We start from the raw sequence: 25610 nt of genomic DNA on the forward strand, positions 1-25610 counted from the left end.
AGAATATAGATGGGTCCAAAAATATTTTATAAAGATGTTTAGATGGTTGAGAGAATAGACATACCATTAAGAGAAATGGGGATGACAGAAGACTCGTGTCTGATAACAGCCACCTAACTGTGAGAATTAAATGCCAAATCAAATTACCATCCAGGAGTAACTCAGAACATAAAAAAAATATTTTTCAGTCTTTGTTCATATTATCGCTTAAGAGGCCAGTTTTGGAACTGGTAGCAGGAAAATGTTATTAACTCATTAAAGTGTAAAACTGCTTGCCAAATGGTGATATACTAGGATCCCACAGGAGAAATCTGTGTGTGTGTGTGCTGTCCTGACTCAAAGTAACTGATGAGATAAAAACAGAAAATGTGTATAAAATGCTTTCTGAATTCTACTTAATAAAGATACTGAATGATCATTAAAATACGAGAAGGGGTCCATATGGATATATTATCCCTAAGGAAGAAATAAGAATATGGCAGAACCTGTATTAAGCTATTTGGTAGATTCAAAAGACCCTTAATCATGAAATCAGTTGTATCTATCATTAACAGTAAAAAAAACCTTGGGTCAAGTAACTCAATCACCATGGATTAAGCGACTACCTAATAAAGCAGAATCATGTTTTTCTAGAGAATTGCAGAAGAGCCCTTAATCACAACCAATCTACACACCTATGTTTCCGGTCTGCCCTATTTGCATCTAATTCCTTAACTCTTGGAATCTACAAGATAAGCCACTGTATTTAAGACTGTTTGTGCACTGTGGGTATTTGAGGATAGTAATAACGAAGTGTCAAATGCTCTTTTTTTTTTTTTTTTTGCGGTACGCGGACCTCTCACTGTTGTGGCCTCTCCCGTTGTGGAGCACAGGCTCCGGACGCGCAGGCTCAGCGGCCATGGCTCACGGGCCCAGTCGCTCCGCGGCATGTGGGATCTTTCCGGACCGGGGCACGAACCCGTGTCCCCTGCATCGGCAGGCGGACTCTCAACCACTGCGCCACCAGGGAAGCCCAAATGCTCTTTTTAATTGATGTTTTTATAATTACATGGACTCAGTTCTCTTCAGTATTTTTCATGGAAAAATTGCTTTAAAATCCTAAAATTATTTTTAACTTTTAAATAAGTAATAAGACTTTTAAAAACCATCTCTAGGGAATTCCCTGGTGGTCCAGTAGTTAGGACTTGGCGCTTTCATTGCGGTGGCCTGGGTTCAGTCCCTGGTCAGGGAACTAAGATCCCGCAAGCCGCACGGTATGCCCAAACAAACAAACCAACCAACACCCAAAAACCATCTCTACATGAATAAAGTAAGCTAGTGACTTGATCAACACAGTAAAACTTCAGGAATCTTCTTTTTAGAAGACAAGGCTTTCTTTGAAATCTCAGAATCAAATGTTATATTGTATCTATAATTCTAAAGACTCTGTAAACATGGTCTTCACCACCTTCACTATATAAATTCATACATTGTTTTTCCCAATAAAGATCTATTAAAAAATTCAGCAGGGGACACGGGTTCATGCCCCGGTCCGGGAAGATCCCACATGCCGCGGAGCAACTAGGCCCGTGAGCCAGAACTACTGAGCCTGCGCGTCTGGAGCCTGTGCTCCGCAACAAGAGAGGCCGCGATAGTGAGAGGCCCGCGCACCGTGATGAAGAGTGGCCCCCGCTTGCCACAACTAGAGAAAGCCCTCGCACAGAAACGAAGACCCAACACAGCCAAAAGTAAATAAATAAAATTAAAAAAAAAAAATTCATACAGTGAATATTTAATCAGGCAGGTAAAAGTAGAGACTGATTTATTTCTAAACACATTTACTTTATCAAATCACTTAGCAACACCATTTATTTGGAAGAATCTCCAGTGCTTTGCTAATTCACTTTATCTCTTACAGTGTTATTGTTCTCTCAAATTAAATGAAACGATTATCAGGTCACATTTAATTGACTCTGTACCTTTTCTTATGGATGTTGACTTTTACCACATACATACAGGAGGTGGAGGTGGGAACGGGGAGGGGAAGGGCTTAGCTGTTTTCTCAACTTTGTCAAAAGGATGCAGGAAAAGGGAGTGAAGTGAGTTTATTAAGAGTATAAACTCATTCCATTCTCAGTGGTGTCTAGAACATAAATCAATAAGATTCAGCAAGCTTATTATAATAACTAAGTCAAAGAAATTGCAGCACTTACAAAAGCTTAAATGTCTAAAAGCTAAGTCTCTGAACTGGAAACATATCCAGGCATACACATAAGAAGAGGAACTCCATTATAAAATAAGCAAGACAAAGCGTTGGATGCCACCATAAATTCTATGCAAAGAATATTGGGAAAGTATATGTTCATATACACCTCTGTGTGTTTGGAAGACAGCTAAAGGACAAGACAAGACAATCTTTTGTTTATTTCACATTCTTTTACATGGGTAAGACTTTTCTATTTTCCTTTAGATTCCTCTCTTGACTTCTGAAGATACTCCACATACAACTTTAAGAGAAAATAGAAACCATTAGTTATTTACCTTCAGCATTTATTCATGACTTCATTCCATAAATATTTATTGACCTCCAACTAAGTGCCATGTGGAGACTAAGCCCTGGACAAGGAGACAGGAATATGAAGAAAGCAGCTCCTGCAGAGGGGAAGCTTTACAAACCCAGATGTACGTAAAGTGTTCCAGTACACAGTGGTATGTTCTGAGCTTGTATACTGATTGTTAAAATGGTGAATGCATTTGTACTGATTAACAAGTAGACGGAAAGATTATTGAAAACCTTGCAGAGTCAGAATTCAAGCCCCAAAAGCCTGGAAGAGCTCACACTATTAACCAAGATAATACCCAGCCTCTCATTGGTCCTGAAGTTCCACCTAATTAAACCTTGCATTCCAGTGAATAATTTTTGTGACTTTATCTATACATAGACATTGAATATATGAGCCTCATATATTTTGTAGGGCTTAGAAATAATTTGGATGTAATTGACTTAGTTCAACAAAAACACCATGAACAATATCGTTGATGCTGAGAGAAATTTTCTACCAATTAGTGTTACAAGTCACTTAATAATGACCAATTTGAGGGAAGAGTTTGATCCTATGTCAAATCATGGCCCAGGGAAGGTATGCTTTAGCTTGGGAAAGCTGCTTTCATAAAAGATGACATCAAAACAACATTTAAAAATTATTAGTGATTTGATGAGTGATTTGTACTGTAACCTTATACTTGTAAGCACTTTTATAAAACATATAAATGTGTCATATATTATACTGCATAGTATATTAACAGCCTTCTTATATTATGCTATTATTATTTGTACTGCCACCTATATCACTTGCTAAGTAATTATAGATATATGAATGTGTATATATACACATTCATATGTATGTATATATATAATTTTATAATTGACAATGGTTTAAATTATTATTTACATCAATATATGGATATACAAATCAATACTTTGAATATTGTCCCTGGATACAAATATTATAGTTATGGGGACACAGAGGAAGTGATGTCTGACCTTAATAACAGTGGTAGAAGAAATCAGGGAGAAAATACACTATTGGAGTGACTCTCATGCAGAGACAATGGAAGGATACCAAAGAAGAAAGGAAAGGCATGTGGCATGTGCAGGAATCCTGAAAAGGCTGTGTGGCTGGATAGATTAGACTTGGCTAGTTTGTACATCAAGAAGAGTATGAATTTTTTTTTTTTTTTGGCTGCACTGTGCACCTTGTGGGATTTTAGTTTCCCGACCAGGGATCAAACCCGGGCCCTCAGCCATGAAAGTGTGGAGTCCTAACCACTGGACCACCAGGGAATTCCCAAGAAGAGTCTGAATTTTATCCTGTGCGCAACAAAGGACCATTGCGAGTTGGAAAGTAATAATGGTATCAGATCAGCACTGTAGAAAATGAACTGTGGCAGCAGAGGGAAGGACAGAAGGGTTTTTTGGTAAAGATAATTTTAAAAATCACAACTGTTGGGCTTCCCTGGTGGCGCAGTGGTTGAGAGTCCGCCTGCCGATGTAGGGGACATGGGTTCGTGCCCTGGTCCGGGAAGATCCCACATGCCGCGGAGCGGCTGGGCCTGTGAGCCATGGCCGCTGAGCCTGCGCGTCCGGAGCCTGTGCTCCGCAACGGGAGAGGCCACAACAGTGAGAGGCCCGCATACCGCGAAAAAAAAAAAACCACAATTGTTTTTTTAGGTAACTATAGAAACAGTGTGTATTTGGGTCAGAGGGGAAAGTGACAAGAGATGAAGAGATCCATTAGGAGAATTACATTAGAAAAAGTCCTTCATTCACTCATATATGCTCCAGGCGCTGAGGATACATCAATGAAAAACAAGGGTAAAAAACAGAGATAGTTCTCACGGATAGCTTACTATATAACAGCTGGGGAAAATGGCTAACATTCATATAGCACTTATTCTTTGTCAATCATTATTTTAAGCAGTTTACTTTTAATAAATCATTTAAGATAAACCACTCTGATGTGGTTCTAATGGGATCAGTAGCCATAGAGTTAGTGAAGGAATCTGATTCGAAAGAAATTCAGGAAGCAGGTAACATTGACTGGTTTAGTAACTGGATGGCTATGCATGGTGAAAAAAATGGTTCTTCAGGTTTAGGTAGCAAGAATAACTTTTTCTTAAAAGGTTAATAACAATTTCTTAAATGGTTAAGTGTAGCCTATGCTTAAATGACGCCGTGCGTTTAATTTGGGGCTGTTTCTGCATAAAAATAAAGTAAAGCAAGAGAAGGATTATGGGAACACAAAATCGTTCTTCTCTGTCTCTTGGATGTCTGAAGTCTACTAACCAGTTTTACCACTTTATTTTCAATTTCTGAAGTGGCTCTCTTGAGCTATGCTTAAAAACACTGTTTTCAGTGTTCTCAAATCATGCCTCTAATAACTATGTAAGTGGAGTTAAAGGTAACAGGTGGGGCATTACCAAGATGAAATGATTAGCTGTTTCTGCACAGAGGAAACCAGCAAAGAAATAGAGAGCAGGCACTTCTGCTCTCTCAGTTTGGAGGAAAGTAGTCAGAGCTCTCTTGAAACAAAAAGAGGAGAATTGTGTCCTGGCTTCCTTCATCAAAATACTATGAAGGTGCTATTTTCCAAGCATAAATCAAAATCAACGAGAAGAATAAAATGTAGTTCTAAATTGAAAACCAAACATAGCAAGATAATTGTGTTCCCTTAATCTTTTCTTTTAATTTCTTAGTACCAAGAATACTAATTAATAGCCTCTGCAAAAAGTGAGTCTTATGTGAAATGGTACTTAGCCATAACTGAATAATTTATTCTGGAATCTTCTACCATAACAACAATATGAGAATTCTAAATGTGAACCATCTAAAGGTACACTGTTTTCTTAACCTTATATTTACTCCCTAATGAAAAATCGCTAATGATACCACTACTTGGCAATTGATTTTTTATCCTTAGGGGCAGAAACAGATCAATAAATTAATGATTTTAGTAAATTTACACGAGCTGTTCTAAAAGAAAAGTTTCAGGAAAACTTTTTCTCCCTCATTTACACAAATATTATTGCTCCTAGGAAATGTACGTTATGAAATCAGTCTACATTTGTGAAGCAAGAACCAAAACATATAAATTTTGTGTGTGTGTGTGTGGTTCACACATTCCTCACTTTATCACAATGTTAAAAAACCATATTTTTCCCTATTTGCAATTGGGATTAGGTATGACATTTTTCCTTTTGACTTCACTAGAATATTGCAGAAAGACCCATGGCTGTAAAACTTACCAGGTAGAAAGAGATAAATAAAGCTGTTAAATAAAATCTACATATTACCCAGTCATTATTTTTAAGAACATTAGAAGGATGAGATTTTAAAAAGCAGACAGTTTTCCTGTAAAATCACAGGAAAATAAGATTTTACATTTTTATTACACGGAATCAAGAAGTATCTGTTTACTGGGGACTTGCCTGGTGGCACAGTGGTTAAGACTGCGCTCCCAATGCAGGGGGCCCGGGTTCGGTCTCCGGTCAGGGAACTAGATACCACATGCATGCCGCAACTAAGACCCGGAGCAACCAAATTAATTAATTAATTAAAAAAAAAGAAGTATCTGTTTACTGAAAATAATTCACATAAGCAATATTCAGCTTTTAAGGAACATGTTAAGAGTAATATACAGATCCACGGCACTTATTTTCCAATGACATAAATAGAGAATTTCAAAATATATGCTCTTCTTATTACTTAAATTTACTAATTTTCTCAAAGATGCTTTTATTTGTTTTTTTCTTTATGATAATGATTAAATGGAACATCTCTCAGCTGCATAACTATACTACAGTATAGTTTAGTACAGCATTCTATACTCAATATATTTAGGAGATTCTAAGACCTGAACAAACATGGTATTTTATCACTGTCTTCGGCTGGTTGTGTCCCAGCGTATTAGACTTGTGATCAAAACTGTCCCTCAAACCTCACAATTGCTAAATCAAGATGTTTTGGAGTACTACATTTTGGTAAAAGCATGTTACTATATTTAACCTTCAAGTCTATAAAATTTATATTTCCAGTCAGTAAAAAAGAGAAATAAAACATGTAGAGTGAAAAGAAGTACAGTGTTTTGTATTTCTATGCTTTGGCCAAAGTGAAAACTCATTATTATTAGATTAATGGAAATCTTAGTTTAGCTACTTACTAGTGGTCCAATAACTTTGGAAGCATTCTTAGCCTTTAGATTCAGCATTAAAGAAGTGTTCATTATTCTTCCACTTTTGTCCCTCTATATCCCATCTTTCCACCAAAAAAAAAATAGTCAGACAAACTTTATACACAGTTGAGAAAGGCAAGCACAAGGAAGAAAGGAAGAAAGAAAAGGACAGGAGGAGGAGTGAGGGAGGGAAAATAAGCAAGAAAAAAAAAAGGGAGACAAACAGAAAGAGAAGCTCTGGAAACCCTCAGAGTAGTAGCTACCTGCACAGTTCTTACTATGCCGCCGGAACTGTGCTGCATGAATGATCTTATTTCCCCGAATAATCTTACTTAAATCTTCAAAAGAACCCTATTAGCTAGGTACTATTATTGTCCCACTTTACAAATGAAACTGAGGCTTGGAAAGGTTCAGTCTCTTGTCTCAGGGTCACAACACCAATTGGTATTTGTCCCAGTTCTAACTCCAGAGGCTGCGCCCCTCACTTGGATGGAAAGGAAGATAAGCAGGGTCAAGAGGTTGACCTTCCTGTGTACACATTTCAAAGAAGTAAGACATCTCATAATTAATATGTTGAAAAGGACCTCTTAATTTCCCTTCAACCTTTTCCATGCCCCGCTAGTCTTTTCCATCTCAACAAATGGCAGCCCCATTCTCTGCTGGCCAAGAAACCCAGAATCATGCTTAATTCTCTTTTTTCCTGACCCCATAATCCAATCCATCAGTAAGTACTATAGATTGAGATCTGAAATTACGCAAGCCTGTCTTCTTCTCTCTGTATCAGAGGTCTTCCTGCATCAGCCCCTGCTTTCTCCTTGATACGTCCCCTTGACTCTCCACAGCTACAAGAGTCATCATCTGAAAACATAAACTGGAACGTGTTACTCCCTTGTTTTAAAATGATTTGGGTTCCCTGTGCTATACAGAAGGTCCTTGTTGGTTATCCATTTAAAATATAGCAGTGTGTATATGTCAATCCCAAACTCTGTTCAATATTCTGTAACAACCTAAATGGGAAAAGAATTTGAAAAAGAATAGATACATGTATATGTATAACTGAATCATTTTGCTGGGCACCTGAAACTAACACAACATTGTTAATCAACTGTACTCCAAAATAAAATAAAAAGTTAAAGAAGATGATTTGGGGGATTCTCTTTCTCTCAGAACAAAGTCTAAATTACTGCCCTGGGTTTATAAAGCTCTCGCCCCAGTCTGTCTCCCGAGCATCATCTTGTCCCACTCTCTGGTTTGTTAGTTGAGCTCCAGGTGCATTGATGTTCTTCCAGTCACTTGAACACACCAAGCTCAGTGCCATCGCACGTGCTTTTCCCTCCACCTGGAACATTTCTTCCTCCCTTCTTCCTGATGCAGCTTCCTCTCATTCTAGGTCTAAGCTTAAATAGTACACCTTTCAGAGGCCTTTCCTGACATCTGCATCTCTATCTTGGATTTAATTACAACCCCCATAATACTTTAAACAATGTATATGTGTTGTATTTGTCTACTGTTTTATCATCCATAGCTATCAGAACCTCAGGTCAGAGGTCATAACTGCCATGATCATCATTATTTTCCAAGATCCCAATAGACACCTGAAATATAGTTGGGGCACCAAAAATACTTGTTGAATAATTCAATAAATAAGTGAATAGGGAAACTCTTTAAGTTTCACCATAGAAACTCAGAACCTTCTCTTCCATTGCATTCTGGTTCTCTGTTGTATTCTTATAGGTTCTAGCAAATATAGAATCATACTAATGACAACTCTCATTGAACACCACGGTCTATTTCTCCCGGCCACGCAGAGCAAATATAAAAAGACAGAGTGGGATATTACTGAGTAATGTAATATATACCACAAATAAATATTTGATTTGAGATTATGGTATTTTAGTCACTTATGAAAGATTTGCTTAGTTTTTAAAAGGTGATTATCATTTGTTTTGAGAGTAAATATAGAACCATGCTAAACCTCTAAAAATGTGTCTAATAAGGATTCATATTCACGGGAAGATTTAATGATTTAAGAAAAGTTTCCTCTGAACTAAAGCTAATGAAAACAGTACAGCCATATGACATATAATTTTGGAATGAACCTAAAGAATAATAACTAATAAAATTTAGTTTATATTTTTCTATTTAAAAGGTACAAATTCTTTCATGGACAGTACAGTACAGGTATTTTATAGATTCATGCTTTTAAAGGCAGGGATCTGGCATAGAAAGATCCTGATGACTTGAACTGTTCTGAACTGTTCAAAGAGAAAGGAAAGGCTTACAAACATTATGCCATAGTCGCCAACACCTCCTCCCAGGATCTGTATTCTAGTGGATCTGTGCTCTCTTACAGATTAAAAATACTTGTATTAGTGCCTGACATTACTTCACCATCTTATTATAACCCCCTGAGGCACTAGTGTCTTTCCTCTGGTTCTCATGTCACTAGTAATTAACTTTATTGCCAAGAATGCTTGCTTTTTTTTCCTCTCAGCTGAACGTCTGTAAAATCTTTTAATGCTTGTACTCAGACCTCATTTTCCGACTTACTGCACTTATTTATATTTTTCCAGCCCTTGCTTTAAATTCAAGCTAGTTATCAATAATGACTTTGCTTTAAACCTTGAAGTTACTGGTCACCTTCCAGCAAAAACTTGTGCTTCTTCTAAACCAGCATGAAGAGCTTCCAGTCTCCTGGTGTCTTGCATATTCAACCATCAGGTATGGAATAAAATTCTGAAAGCCTCGTCCTTAACTGACATTTCATATACAGAAATGACTTTGCAGCTTTTTCTACTATGTCAAGAAGCTATTTATATCTTTCAATAGCATATGAATTAGGGATCTTAGCGGATGAAAAACTGGGCACCGCAAGGCACAATCAAAGACAGTGGCAACACATGTCTGGCTACGGACCAGATACATTATAATGGCCAACACGCATATCATGTCTGACGTCCAGTTTCAGTGCCAAAACCAGAGAGAGGCTCTCATAGACGGTGTGCCCATGTCATATGAGAGCTCAAATGAGGAAGCAGCAAACCAGTTCTCATAATGGAGAAAAAAGTAGGGCTCCTCCTACTAAGTATACCGGGCCAGATGATCACGTATCCTAATTCTTTCTTCTGCCCATCAAGAAGTACCTTGATTTATGTCAGAGTTTGGGATTGACATGTACACACTGCTATATGTAAAATAGATAACCAACAATGACCTACTGTATAGCACAGGGAACTCTGCTCAATATTCTGTAATAACCTCAATGGGGAAAGAATTTGACAAAGAATAGATACATGTACATGTATAACTGAATCATTTTGCTGTGCACCTGAAACTAACACAACATTGTTAATCAACTATACTCCAACATAAAATATAAATTAAAAAAAGAGAGAAATATTGCAGAAAAAAAAGAAGTCTCTTGAATCTGATGCTCAGGCTTTGAGACTTGAAACAAGCAAACAAACAAGAAACATAAAAATGTACATAATGGCTTTTTAATAAGAACTGAGGATACTTTATGCTAATATAGCTTTCTACTTCTCTCCCTGTCATAAAGTTGCCTCACATGAGGCAAAAAAATTGGGGTGACTAAAAATACTTAAGGCAGTGGTGCTGTCTTAAAAATTTCAGTGATTTATAGAAAATGTTGTTTCCTTTTTAAATTTTAAAATTGTGTAATTGTTTATATAACATACTGACAACTTATTTTTTCCTGAAAAGAATTCTTTAAGAATAACATGAGCTCTAAACTGGTGGTTACTGTGAATCTCTTCAATCTTAAGTATATTTCACTGAAGGTTTCAAAAGCATTTTTACAGCAGTTAGTTTCATGTATTTAAAAATGTGAAAGCTTTACTAAAAATCTTTTTTTGCTGCCATAAGGACTTAAATCAATGCTAGGATAAGAGAATGTTCTAAAGGAATGCAAAGGGTCCCCTGGGAACTGTTTATAGGAGCTTTTAGTAGAATACTATTTAATTGATCCTTATATAAAATAGAGCTTCTTTTGGCCATTTGTCTATTCATTTATTTTAATATTTGTTTAATATTTACTGTGTGTTCACCCCTGGATAGGCCTTGTGGTATAAAGATTAATGACACCTTTTTTTGACTTGAAAAAGTTTCTTCTCTACTAACGGAGGTCTTCACATTAGCAACTAATCAGAATACAACATTCTTGTTCTAAAGAAAGGTAGGGATAGAAGCACAAAAAAAGGGCATGGCTAATTTTGTTATCAAGATATTGGGAGCAACTTTGGAGAGGGAATGACATCTGAGTTGAAAGTTGAGGAGTGATTAGCGGTCGTCAGGGCTGAGGGTGGGACATACCTGGAATAGTTACGTGAGACTGGATTTCACATCATAATAAAGAGCTAGACGACTTCCTTGGAGACAAAACTAAAAAGGGACAGGAGCGCTTTCATGTTATAATACTTATAAAGTTAGAAGAGGAAAATTACAGAGTTAAAGGCTGAGAAGAAATCAGGTAAAATATGCTCTATTATGAAGGGGATAAAAGAATACATGTTTTTTCAAGGATGTGCTTCTTGTAAGCAACATGTAATTGGGTTTTGTTTTCTTATCCAGTTTGACAACTTTTATATTCTAATTAGAACATTTAGTTCACTTACGTTTAATATAATTATCGATACATTTTGCTTTATATCTATCATCATAATATTTCCTTTCTTTTTGTTTCTTCTATGTTCTGTTTTCTCTCATTTCTTGTTAGCTTTTGGATTTATTTTATTATTATTAGTTTTCTAATTTCTTCCCTCTATTAGCTTAGGAAAAACAAAACAAAACAAAACAAGAATACATGCTGTTTTTCTTCCCACAAAATTCCAAGTACTAGATCTGGAATTTTAATTCAAAGAGGCAATTATCAAAGGAGGATGTGTTTTCCAAGTCTGTATTATTATTATTACATTGAATTACCCTTGAGAAGACATAAGGATAAAAGCAAAAGAGATGGAAGACGGTTTAGCTAAATCCATAGGTGACTGCTACCCACACTTATATACAAAAGCTCTTTGGATGAAGCCACAGATAACAGGAATACACTTCCTAATTTCAGAGTTTGACTTTTTAGACTGTAACTATGAAAATGCATGTGTTGATTGGCCCCAGAAAACTGGATGGATGACCTATTTTGATGTAACATTTTCATGGGTTTTTTTTTTGGGCTGTGCCACTCGGCTTGTGGGATTTTAGTTTCCTGACCAGGGCCCTCAGCAGTGAGAGCGCAGAGGCCTAACCAATGGACTACTGGCGAATTTCCTCAGGTTCTTCAGTAATATCCCAATAAATGTATTTCATTACTAAATGATCATTTGAAGAATTACACTAAGACAATTTATAATTATGAATTTTAAGGGCTGCATAACATTTTCTGATGTAGATACCATTACTAAAAAGCTCTATTTTTATAGGCATTAGTCATTTCCAGATTGCTACTTTTCACATGGTGACATACATGTGCCTACAAATTTTTGCTTCTGTTGAGCCATATCTCAAGTGGAATATTATAGCCTTCTTGACTTCATCTCCATATTCACAGATGCTTCTTCAACTTTATTTTCTCAGTTTACAACCTCACAAATAGTTTGGAAGTGTACCTGTTTCACCATAATCCCTGAAGTGAATTTTTAAAAACTTTCTTTGTAATTTAATTGATAAAATAATTATAAAATGGTACCTTTGTGACCAGCTAGAAAGGTGGGATAGGGAGGGTGGGAGGGAGGGAGACGCAGGAGGGAAGAGATATGGGGACATATGTATATGTATAACTGATTCACTTCATTATAAAGTGGAAACTAACACACCATTGTAAAGCAATTATACTCCAATAAAAACGTTTAAAAAAATGGTACCTTAAGGTTGATTTGACTTGTGTTTATTTCAATTTTAGAAAGAATAAATTTTTTTCCACATGTAGGTAGAAAAATTACAGTGTGATACCAGGAAAGAATACTATAAATGTTAGGATGCAGTGACCTTTAAAGTATTCTAAAATAAAACTGTACACCCCAGAGGATGCAGAACTTTTTGTCTCTCAGCAGATCCTACTCTGACTTCATTCTCATCTATCAAAATGCCTAAAAACTCAGTCTGGAGAACCCAGAAGAATTCAAGTATTCCTCCCTCTTATGTCAATCCTGAATAAGTGTTGAAATTACTGTTTGAGGAAAGAATCTGGGATTCAAATTGGCCTCTAGCTGCCTGGTTATACAACTTGAAGGAGTTACCTATATCTGTGACTCAGTTTACTCATCTGCCAAATATATCTATTTTTAACTGTGCTCGGAGCTATGAAGGCAAAATTGCATAAATGATAGTTCTAATAAAAGATCTAATGGAAAGAACCCTGACATATGAGGATCTGTGTGCGTGTGTGTGTGTGTGTGTGTGTGTGTGTACATGTGCTATATTAACCAACATTTATTAAGTCCAAACACAGTAGAACTCCGAGGTGAAAATCCTGACGTTATCTATTCTTCAATTAGTGTATTCTTTAGTCCAGTCTTTTGGTAATTGCCCCAAAGCCCTCCAAACACTAAAAAGTAGTAACTCTGTCCTAAGCACCAATCCATTAGTCATGGGTGGTCTTAACTGGTTAGCACATTATAACAGGAGAATTCTGTAGCTAGCCAGGTTCTTTTTTTTTTTTTTTTTTTTTGCGGTACGTGGGCCTCTCACCGCTGCGGCCCCTCCCGTTGCGGAGCACAGGCTCTGGACGTGCAGGCTCAGCGGCCATGGCTCACGGGCCCAGCCGCTCTGCGGCATGTGGGATCTTCCCGGACCGGGGCACGAACCCGTGTCCCCTGCATCGGCAGGCGGACTCTCAAACACTGAGCCACCAGGGAAGCCCTAGTGTGCGTTTTTATAAAGCATCGTAAGGAAACAGGTGACTGAATCATTTCTCCCCCTCTCTTCTCTCGCACACAGGTCCCCTCATTTCCTGTGTCCTGTTCACACATTCTTCCTGAGGTTCTTTTCCTTCTCCTGAGAGCAAGTGAGAACACAAACATCCTTATGATCAATCTAGAAGTGGCCAGCTTTCCTCCTAGGCTGCAGGGTGAGGAAGGGAGCTGAAGAGTGTGAGAGGCAGTCAGGGCTCTGGGGGAGCAATGACAATAAATTACTGAGGTGACTTAGATCCCAGGTCATAGTCTAGTCTCTGCAGTATTCAGACTTCACCAAGGAAAAGCTAGACCAAGTCACAAAATGCCCCAAACTAAGAAAACTAAGAAAATTATTAGACATACTGAGCTCGATACACCTTTATTTAGCACTGATTTCTTGGTGAAGGTGACGTATTATCCACCAGCATTAGTCCACACAGTACCCAAGAAAATTAGAAAAAGTCATCCCCTTTGGACAGACACACCTAGGTAGAACACATGGTTTGCAAGTGGGGCTGGGCTGGTTCCAACATCCTCTGGTGGCCTCAAGCAGGCAGCTTTATGCAGAGTATAATCTGAACAACTGGACATGGGGATTCTATTTACATAGATCTTTCTCTTTAGTGCTTTACAAATCATAAGACAAGAATAATATAACTAGAACATGTATTTACAATCATTGCAGAGTAGTATTGTGTCAGACTGAGAATGTAAGATTTTCATGAGCAAATACCAACTTCACTCAGTACAAATTCAGGTGAGCATAAACTGATACTTGATACTGATTCCCTTGTAATCAAGTAGTCAACAGAGCAATGAATAAAAGTCACTCTCCTTGTTTATACTAACAGGAGAGTGACTACTTACCACCATCTTCAACTGTAAAGTGGAATATGTCACTTGTGGCATTAGCCCCTTCTCTCAAGACGTAGCATATTTTCATATCATCAATGTCAGCTAGAAAATAACCAAATAAGAAGATGATTAATTACTAGGGCAAAACTGGTGACTCATCATTTATGGTAAATCCTATTGGCTATTACTTTTCTGAGTCATGTTTAGATCTCCTTCTTCTCCTAAGGGAAAGAGTGCTATCCTATTTCTCATATCTCTAAGCCCCTTGATTTCAGCTGTCCCTTGGAAATCTGATCCCTTACACAGATAGAATGCAAGAGCTAGGTTATAATAATAGCAAGGTGTTGCCCTTCCCAATGGTATTCGCATGTTCATGCACCAAAGGAGTGACTACCTAAATACGGGATGTCAGACTCCATGACAGGTGGACAGGGAGATATTTTGAGGCCTGGCAGATTTCCTGGCACTACTGAAATCACACCCTTTGCCTCCCTGTAGGACTGGCCCTAAGAGGAAAGAGGTTCCTTGGCTCTACCTCAGGCTAACTTTTCTTACCTCTTGCGGTACAGTAGGCTGTTTTTAAGCTCTCCAAATTTTTGAAAGGAAAAATGAAGAAAATCTTTTTTAAAAAAATCCCACGGATTGAAATTACTATCATGACCCAATGCCAAAGAGAACTTAGAAAACATCAAGTAAAAGGTGAAACCTTTATTCAGAGTGAAAAGTTATTCTGCCCCGGAAACGCTTTTTCTAATGCTTTCTATTCTAGCTATCAAATTCACCGGCATAGTTTGTTTTCAGTGTTGACTAAAATACAATTTGAAAATGTATTCATCCATTTTATCAGTTTTTCTCCTTAATGATGCCACACAGACAACATAATAAAACAAACATCATTTTGTTCTGTGATACTCACAGTAGACCTCTATTGGATCTGGGCCAATCAGCAAGTAGTTATTTCCAAGGTTACATAAAACCAAGATCATAGCTAAAAATTGCTTCAACAATAGTATGTGATATTTATTTGTCTCGTGTGTGCTCTATGGTTTATTCATCTCCTAAGATCTCTCATAAGTTCATGCTATGGAGTTTAAAGGCATTACATATAAGAAAATGATTTTATGAAAGAATAGTATCAAGTGATGCAAAGTATTAGAATCAACAAATTACTCCATGAATTTCTATAGCTCCACTTTACAGATGTGAAACATATGATCTACCTTGGCTCACACAGTTTTGGAAGGTGACTTGCTTACAATCAAACATTTGAGGAGGGGAAAATCTGATTTAATAGTTAATAGTACCTTCTTGTTAATAGAGATACCTAAAGGTGAAGCAAGTTCAAGATGTGTCGCTGTCCCTTAGCATTTCTTTTCTAACTCTACGGTAATCTCCCCAAATTCTGCCTCTTTCTGCATGGCTGCCTTTTGTAGAAGATTAAAAATTTCTTTTTTCAATCTGTTTTTTGTTTCCACAGTCCTTTGCTCAGGATCTTACATTCAGTAAAGGCTCAAATGTTTGTTAATCTAAAATGAAAGAGCCCGGAGGTCTGGTGGTCCACACCTGCATCTCTCCCTTCGAATGGATGATGTCTCTCCAGGGGTAAGGAGTGAAGCCCCCTGCACTGCTCTTTACCTGTTTTCTCTTACAATGCTTAACTTTTACAACCTTTAAATTATCTGTTTAGGAATGAAGTGAACTCTGCTCTGACTATAGGTCCTTAGCATAAAGACAACATCCTCTGGTCATGTGGGGAAGACCTTTGTCCAATGTTCCCATTTCTTCTTTAATTCTATAAGAAAATCTAAAGGCTCCACTATAGGAAAAACAACAACAATACCCAATCCCTGTATCAATGTTTTCTAAGCAGAAACTATAGTACTTGGGAGATAGTTTCATTGAAATAAAATACCTCTTCAAGACTGATTTTTAAGAACTTTTCTTTTTTGAAGTAATGAGAACATGAATTCAATTATAAGACATTCAGGTGTCAAATTTTCTCTCCAAGTTAGGCCCAGGCTATTGATTAGATGAAACAAACTACAATCCTTTTCATAATTCTGTTAATAATGCATTGTTCAAAAGAGGAGCTTTTAAAAAATCTCAAGTCAGTAAAGACTTTGATCATAACACTGTTATTCTACAGGTAGCTCTAAAAATAACAAAACACACTATAAATATACATATAAACACTTGCTTCTTAAGGCACAGAAGTATTAGGAAGATTAAAGCCTGAGCCAAAATGTTATTTTCTTTCAGTAAACATCTAACAATTAACTAGATTTTCTTCTCATTGTTAAACATGCATCAAATTTATTTCAGTTTATCTACATAATCATTCCATGTTTTATTTTTTTTTTAATTCTAAATTCATGAACATTCCTGGTAGTCACACCCTGGCTACCTTTGGGAAATTTCTGAAATTGATTTCTAAATTATCTCCCACAAGATATTATTATGTATTTATTGTAGAGAAAAAAATCCAGGTACCTGAGACAAGTGATTTAGATGTGGGGTGAAGAGAGCAGGGAAGGGCACCTTGAGAAAGAGCAAAGTTTGAACTAACTAAATAATTTCCTTAATTTGTGTAATTCTACCTTGTTTACTTTTCCTAATAGTGAAATTTAATAAGTTTTAGAAATAATTTTTTTTTCTCCTAGGGACCACTTGGTCAATTTATTTGGCAATAGCCTTCCCAAGCCATGTGTGCTAAGTGGACTTAATTCAGTGCATTGAAAATCCATCAAAATATAGTTCATCTCATCCCTTCATGATAAAACAAAAACAAAGAAAAAGACAGTACAGTCCTCAATTTAGTCACTGCTTTTACTTTCTCTACTGCAAGAGCAGCCATGGTAGCTCTATAATGGAGGTTTCTCCATTTTTACTCACTTATCTAATCTCCATAAACAACTCCTATGAACCAAACTCCAGCCTCAACTTGTTGTAATGAGTCCTGTGTGATTAAGTACCAACAGCTTTCCTAGTCAACATTTGGGTTCTTACTGGAACGTGATGATTTCTTTTAAAATGTAATCTTAAAAATTTATCTTCATTTTTATAATGAACTCATAACTACTCTATATTTACAAATGACTATAAAAAGTAATCATGGTGCATCAAGTCAGTGACAGATAGAGCAACAGCCTGTGATGAAATAGCAGAATTTTATGGCTCAATATTTAGGAAATAATATTCCAATATTTTGAGCTGTTGGACTTGGTCCATAGAATTTAAATTAAATAATTTGCTTATTTTCCTTCTTTTTAAAAAAAAATCTCTAAAATCAGGTTATATTTTCTCATCAGAGGAGTCGTTTGAAGTAACATTTTCAATCCTGTAAAGAATATCCTTTCCATATTCCTTTCATCCTCTTTACTTTCCATGAAAATAAACCAGTCTAAGATTGCATGCATCTCTACCCTCAGAAAGCCTTCACACAAAAGTTTCCTGCTGGTCTGGCCTGACACTTGGCACTCTGAAGTTTTCCTGTCCCTGCAGGCCCTAAGATATAGTCAGGCTTTCAGCCAAGAATCAGGAGGTTGGAGTGTAGGGCTATTTGCCAGCACCTAAAACAGAGAAGCAGTTTACTTTAACACTACACTTTGCAACATCCATGTTTAGTAAAGCATTTGTTATCTAAGAGCACAACGCTGCTGCAGGAAAAGAACACTCCCCCTGGGAAGCCCTGGGGTTTAACTCCATCTGGTTTCCATTCTGACAAGGGTGAGATTTTCATGAAAGCAACCCAAAGCTCTTTGTAATGAAAGTCGCACGTTCTAGAAAACAGAGCTCTAACTCCCAAGCCAGCAGATTGAATGGGCTTCTCCCTTTAGTCACCGAGTAACTCTGTGCAGGTCACCTGCCCTTCCTGTCTCAGATTCTGTCCCCACACAAAGAAAACTGAGGTTACAAAAATGTTTTAGTCTCAAGGATGCAGATGCTTCAGGCAACGGTGTTGGTTATTGTGTTTGAAACAGGGTAGAGAGGAGGTTGGAAATGAGAAAATAATTTCTTCCTTCGACTACTAATCTTGTTAACATATCTTCAGGTTCTTAACAATGAAGTGGATGTATGGTTTGGTGGTAGACTTACTGTCTTCTTATACATCATTAAGTATACTTTCTTTTCTTTGTGGATTGTCGTAGCATGCCTTGTACATATAATTATTCTAAATCTAGATAGGTGTTTACCTCTTACATCTTTGGGCTGGTGTTAGCCTAAGTCATAAAATCTTATAAAAACTATAAAATCTACAAAGTAAATATAAATACACCTTTTTATTTTTGTTACAAATTTTCTAATAACTATACCAGACTTAGAACAAATCCTCTAAAAAAGCAATCAGAATAATATAAATTTGAAGGTTCTATGTGAATGGTGGGTGATGATAATAAATAATAATGTGGATGTATAGAATTTAGAAAGCACATCTTTCTCTGAGATGCTAACATGAACTGTCTGCAGCATATAAAACAGGCTGCTCAGAGGACCGGCGTGGCTAACAGAGCCGAACTGGAAAGCCTGCTTTAAATTTTTTTTTTTTTTTTTTTTTTTTTGCGGTACGCGGGCCTCTCACCGCTGTGGCCTCTCCCGCTGCGGAGCACAGGCTCCGGACACGCAGGCTCAGCGGCCATGGCTCACGGGCCCAGCCGCTCCGCGGCATGTGGGATCCTCCCGCACCGGGGCACGAACCCGTGTCCCCTGCATCGGCAGGCGGACTCCCAACCACTGCGCCACCAGGGAAGCCCCGCCTGCTTTAAATTTAATTCACCAAAGTCGAGCTCCTCCTTTGACAATTTAGCTTGTATTTTCAAAATACGATACTCCTTCTAATAAAAGTCACTGCAGTAGGACATATAGCAAGAAGGGAGCTGTTCTCCCAGGAAAGAGAGTCCCTGTATTTTCACCTCCCTTTCATTTCCCTCCTCTTCCCTCCCCTTCCCTTGGAGTCTAATTTGATGTTCTATTTACGAAGTTATCAGTGACAGCCATATCTCAAGAAATAAGACTTGGAGTGCCCTTTGATCCTAAAGAAAGAAAAGTGAACCATACCTTGTGTAAACTGAGTCACACTGTGGTTGCCTTGGCCCAGGTTGAGGAGATATCCATGTCGCGGGGCCTCCGTCACAATAAACCTAAGAGAAAACCGTAAGCTGTCTCTGTCCTCCACTTTCAATACTTTGCTTGTGATCATGAACCCCAAGTGGCCTGTGGGCAGAGGGCGAAGTGTAGAAGCCCCTTTGTTCACTGCAATTTGGGGGACACTATTGTCAACAGCTAAGACCTGGATCTTCATCACTTGGGGTCTTCTTGTTTCAAATACTGTATCAGGGAAAACGTAGAACTCTGTATGGGAACCATCAGTCACCATGAAGGAGAAGCTGTCTTCACTTGACTCGGTGCCATCATGTCTGTAGCTGATTAAGTTTTCATTCAAGTCTTGCTTGGTAAAAATCATGGCGGGTCTGGTATTGTTGAATAGGAGTTGACCATGAAGAGGCACCTGGGTGACAGTGAATTTCAAGAGTTTGTCTGGAGTATCTCTATCTTCCACAGTGAGTTCAAAGGGAGTAATCAGCTTGTTTTCTCCTTCGCTGACAACCAGGTTATGGATGGTGACCACTGGCTTTTTGTTGTCCACATCACTGATGGAGATACGGAATGTCCGGAAGACGGGGTTACGTCCGTCAGTGACTTGAAACTCAAAGCTGTCCATCTTCACCTCATCATCAGCTGTGTGGATGTAGTAGATTTTGTTGCCAGCCAGTTGGAGCTGAGTGAAAGATGTGATGGATACTCCAGGTTGATCTGTGCATTCTAAGTGACCTCTCATGGGAGCCCTGGTGATGGTAAAAACTAAGTTTTCATCAGGACTGTTCAAGTCACTAGTGCTTAGTAGGTCTGTTGTGAGGGTGACCTTACCACCTTCTTTCAAAGACACTCCCTTACTTATCACATCAGGGAAGACAATGTCAAGACTCCCAATAGACACATAAAAGTAGCGATCTATAAGGGCATTTATTCCATCAGTCACATCAAATTTAATTAGATCCCGAATGCCCTCTTGCCCAAAATGGACGTACTGAATTAAGTTCCTGTCCACTTCATCCTGGGTAAAATTCATGCCCAGTGTGATATTTTCAAAGACACCTATAGGTTTTTGTCTCTGTAATAAGCCATGTCCTGGCCCATAACGAATAATATAAACCAAGGATTCGTCTTCAGAATCTAAATCAGTTGCCATTAATATTTTGTTGTTGATAATTTTGGCTTCCCCAATTTCTATTTCCAGTCCATTATTGATGGCCATTCTGGGGGTCTCATCATCAACAGGGATAATCATAATGATGACCATCTTTTCCACAGAGTGCTTACCATCTGTTAGTTTAATCATGAAACTGTCTTCCTGAGTCTCAGAGTCATCATGCTCATAAATAATGCTGGAACTCTCTATGATCTGGTCCAAGGTGAAGCTTTCAACCAAAACCGTGCCATTTATCAGCTGGTTCATGATGTGACCGTGGGTAGGAAACCTGGTAATAATGAAAGTTAAATCATCTGGGGGAACATCAGCATCAGCAGCATTGAGGATGGGCGTATCGACCACCAGACTCATGCCTTCCATCACCATAAATTCTCTCATAAATATTTCTGGCTGTTCATCATTGGTGGGAATGATTATGATGGGGAAAAAATGTCTCTCTGAAAAGTTAATGCCATCAGAACAACGAAATATAAATCTGTCTTCCACCGGTTCCACTCCTTTGTGGACACTCTGGACGTAGTTTATATGACCCTGCCTGAGATCTTTCAGAGTGAAAGCACTTATGGCAATTCCTGCTCTTGATTTTTCAGAGCCTGGGGCTGGAGAGATGTTCTCCACGTAACCTGAGGTAGGCTGAATAACTATGGTGCACAAGATGTCATCAGTGAGGGAATCAGTATCTTCAGCACTTATGTGCATTGAGGTTATTACACTTTTATCACCTTCCATCACTATAAACCGTTCACCTACAGAAATTTCTGGGGCCTGGCTGTCAACAGGGAGGATGGTCACCCACACGGTAACTCCTTGGATAGTATTACCACCTATTCTCCATTCTTGAGACATATCTGACAGACTCAGGTTGAAAGAGTCCTCCTTGGGCAATAGACCTATCTCCCCGCTAGTGTGGGCATAAACGACTGAGCCCTCCAAGATGTCCCTTTGGGTAAACTGCTCTGCTGGAACTCCATTGACCAGGATTTCTCCACATAAGGGTGGATCTTCCAAGAGGAAAGTCAACATCAAATCATCAGTGTCCTCATCGGTCCCCTTGATAACATTGGCAGTGATTTCAGTAGCCCCATTTTCTAAAACATCTAGATAGGACCTCAGAGTGCCCGCAGGAAGGCTCAGCATGGGCACCTCATCATCCACTGGCCGGACATTCACTCTGAGAGTGATGGGCACCACATGGTGTCTGTCGCTGACCTCCAAGGAGCAACTATCAGTCAGAGATTCATCCCCATTATGAGCATAGGAAATCCGACCCTGTTTTATGTCCTCTAAGTGGAAAATCCCATCTACACTCAGTATCTGTCCAGACATCCTCATGTGGCCATGTTTGGGTGCCTGTGTGAGAGTGAAAGTGATGTGGGCCACATCAGTGTCTATATCATTCACACTCAACTCAGTCTCACTCAGGATGTGGTGGCCCTTTTCCTGAATAGTAAAGCCAGTGTTGAGGATCTCAGGTGGCTGGTTGTCCACTGGCTGCAAGTAAAGGGTGAAAGTGCCTGGAGCCACATTCCCAGCTCGGTCCTCCACCTGGAATTGGAACTGGGCCACTCGGGCAGCCACTCCCAGTTCTTGATCTGGAGGTCTGTAAGCAATTTTATGGTGGTTGACCTGGGCTTGTGTAAAATGGGCCACCACCACTGAAGGGTTGTCAGTCAGGACCAAGGTGCCCAGTGGGGCTGGTGAGTGGTTTTTATCTGTGTCCATTGGGGGCTGTGTCACCGTGTAGCGTAGTTCTCGGTCGTCTGTGTCCAGGTCAGTGTAGTGCAGCCACTTCTTCCTCAGCGGTGTGAGCTGGGATTCCTGTACCACCATCCAAAGGGGACAGCCGCTGCCCAACTCTGGAGGGAGGCGATCCACGGGATGAATGCGTATCACAAACCTCTGTAGCCCAGACCTGTTAGGGGGGTCATGGTTATCCTGGACTCGAAATGTGAACTGGTCCATTACTGGCCCGGGACTGTGAGGCCCAGAGTGCCTGTAGAAAAGCCTCCCCTCCGTTATGTCTCGCTGCCTCCACTCTGTCACTGTTTTCTCATAGAATGCTCCCTGTTTTCTCCAAGGGCCCCTGATCAGCATCTCTTCCTCCTGGGGAGGATGGGTTTGACGGAGAAGCAGATGCCCTGTAGTTGAGGAGGGCGACTCTAGCACAAAAAGAAGCAGAGAGTCATCTGAGTCCATGTCAGCTGCACTTAGAGCTTGGGGCAGGATGGGCACGGTTTCACCCTCTGCCAGTGTCAGCCCCGTGTTGGCATTGAGGACTGGTGGCTGGTCATCCACGGGCACTAAGGTGATAGGGAACAGGAATTGCACCTGGTGTCTGCGTCCTCCATCCGCCATTCGAAGCACGAGGTTGTCACTTAGGGAGCCATCTTTGTCATCGTGGTGGTAGACCACGTGGCCGGCTGCCAGCTCGGCTACCGTAAATGTCTTAGGGGCAGAGTTGCCACTTGAGGCACCCAGAAGGACAAGGTGACCATGCCGGAGGCCAGCCACCACCTCCAACTGTACCGAATCTAGGTCATCCTCATCACTGACGACCAGGTTCTGTGGTCCACTGCCTGCAGGGCCAGTGAGGGGCCGAGACTGGCCCTCATAGAGAATAAGCCCAGTGTTCCGGGTGACCACTGGAGCCAGTGTGTTCATGGGCTTCACCACCACCATGAAGGCAAAAGGCTCTGAAGCTGCTCCTTCTGGGTCCACTACCTCCAGCTCCAGTTCAAAGAGACGCTCCTGGTCGGAGTCCTCAGAGGGGGGCTGATAGGCAATCTTGAGGAGGTGCAAATCCCTCTGAGTGAAGGAGGAGAGAGGCAGACTGCGATCATCAGTGCTCACCAGGTAGCCCTGGCCAGGCTGGAAAGGAGAGGTGAGATTGAAGATCAGCAGGTCGGGGGTAGACTCAGCATCCTCGGCTGCCAACATGTCTGGCGTCAGGGCGGTCAGTACAAACTGGTCCACCTCCATCATCATCATGGCCACAAAACTGGGCTTGGGGGCAGTGTTCTCAGCCCCTCCTCGGATTCTCACCAATACTTGGAAGTGCTCGCGTTTCAAAGCAGGGCTGCCCACAGGAGACCCTCGTGAGCGCAGTTCCACCACCATGGGCACCCAGTCCCTGTTTGGAGAACGACTGGGGGCAGTGTGGCGGTAGCGCACGCCTAGTTCCTGGAAAGCTTTGCAGTCCATCAGGAGCGGCTCCTGGGTGCCCGCCTCGCTGGCACGTCCCGGGACTGGCGGGTAGTGAAGGAGCTCCCCGTAGCGAGGCAGCGCGCCCAAGCCAGACAGGATGCCTACGCGACACTCCTCAGCCTCGGGCTGGTAGGCGAATTCCAAGGTCCGAGCGTCCAGGGCATTGCTGGTACCCAGCAGCTCCTCCACGACCAGGGGCAGGTTCCGAGTTACAACCTCCAGTTGGGTGAAGACCACCTCCACCTCCAGCACCAAGGGTAGCACTGCCGCCCCTCCCGGCGCGTCGTAGCGGAGCTGCAGCCGGACCCGATCCCGCGACGGGCTGCGCGCGCCCAGGTGCGAGTAGCGCACCTCGCCAGGGCCGAAGTCGCAAGGGAAGCGCTTGGGACTCAGACGGCCGGGCCGCTGGGCCAGCGCATCGTTGTCTAGCACGGTCACTACGCAGCGATCCCCCGGCTGCACCTGCAGCACCAGGTCCTGCAACGGATCCAGCCAGACCTCACGGCCGAAGGGCACCCGGAGCCCGCGGTTCGCCGGCACTATGGCCTCTTCGGAGGGGACCCCTGCAACGCCCGCGAGATCCGGGGACAGCAACGCCCGGCCGGGGTCAGGGGGCTGTGCCCGGACGCGGCTTACCAGTGACAGGAGAAGCAAAAACAGCAGCACCAGCCGGGGAGGCGGCGGAGGCAACAGCTGAGAGGTGGTGGGGTTCGCTGCGTGGCGCGCGCGGGCGGTGATCCCGGGGGTCCGGGCTGCGTGCATGGTCCGGATGTTAGGGCTCGGACGGGTCGCCCTGAGAGCGCAGCCAGTCCCAGTCCGGGGCAGGTGGTAAGAGAGCCCTCCGGAAAGTGCCAGGAATTCCCCACGGCGCCCGGAGGTTCCTGCTGTAGCCGAGGCTGGACCAGAAGGATGGGAAAGAGGCTCGGCACGGTCCCCGGAGCTGCCGGGGAGGCTAAACCGTCCCGGCCGGTCCAGCTCCGCGACTCGCGGATCAGTCGAGCGGAGAACTGAGTCCCTGCACTCCTCCCTCCCAGGTCCCGGGACCCTGAGCTTTGAGGGAAATCCCTCCCCTCGCACCCCCTTACTCCAGTCCTCCCAGGAGGCCAATCGTCGGTCCCGGGAGGAGGCCCCGAGTCGAGGGTTGGGTAGCGACTTCTGCCAATCAGCTCCTAGGGGCCGAGGCCGGGAAACCGCGCGGAGGGGAGGAGATAGAACGCGCGACGCGTTGTCCTGGAAGTGAGGGCGCTAGCTCCGCTCGGCGCTGCTAGGGTTGCAGCCCCAGAGCCGGCACACGCCGCCGAGCTAGATTCCCTTTTCCAGCTGCCTGCGATCCAGTAATACCCCCGTTTTAGCTCCCATCCCCCCAATTCAATGGGATCCCGCGCAGGGAATGCTTATTTCTCACTGTAACTTGCAAACAAATCCGAGAGGAAAGTTAGACGCAACGTGGCTTGAGTGTGAATCAAAACCCAGAACAGTTTAGGGAGAAACTCTGGGGCCTTTGCGCCTAAGAAGGAAAGCTGGAATTAAAAGACCGTCTAGAGGAGTTTGCGCCTCCCCTCGTCCCCGCCCCCCGCTGTCTCCTCGTAAATTACAATGACTACAGTTCTCGGATTGGTGAGATTTTTAACAAGCCCCTCCTTTGCAACCAGATTTCAGAGTAAA

General features: G+C 41.2%; 1 protein-coding gene across 1 annotated transcript in view; it reads right to left on the bottom strand.

Annotated features, from left to right (window-relative positions):
• FREM2 (FRAS1 related extracellular matrix 2) overlaps positions 1–24707 on the bottom strand; it is a gene marked incomplete at both ends in the record, with an annotated part of 147238 nt that extends 122531 nt beyond the window's left edge. The window contains 2 exons of the mRNA XM_079721954.1: positions 14486–14575; positions 19529–24707. Coding sequence (XP_079578080.1) covers positions 14486–14575; positions 19529–24707 — 5269 coding nt within the window. The remainder of the gene's footprint in view (positions 1–14485; positions 14576–19528) is intronic.
• Positions 24708–25610: the final 903 nt, after the last annotated feature.

Source organism: Hyperoodon ampullatus (assembly GCF_949752795.1).
Source record: "Hyperoodon ampullatus genome assembly, chromosome: 16".
NCBI classification, from domain to species: Eukaryota; Metazoa; Chordata; class Mammalia; order Artiodactyla; family Ziphiidae; genus Hyperoodon; species Hyperoodon ampullatus.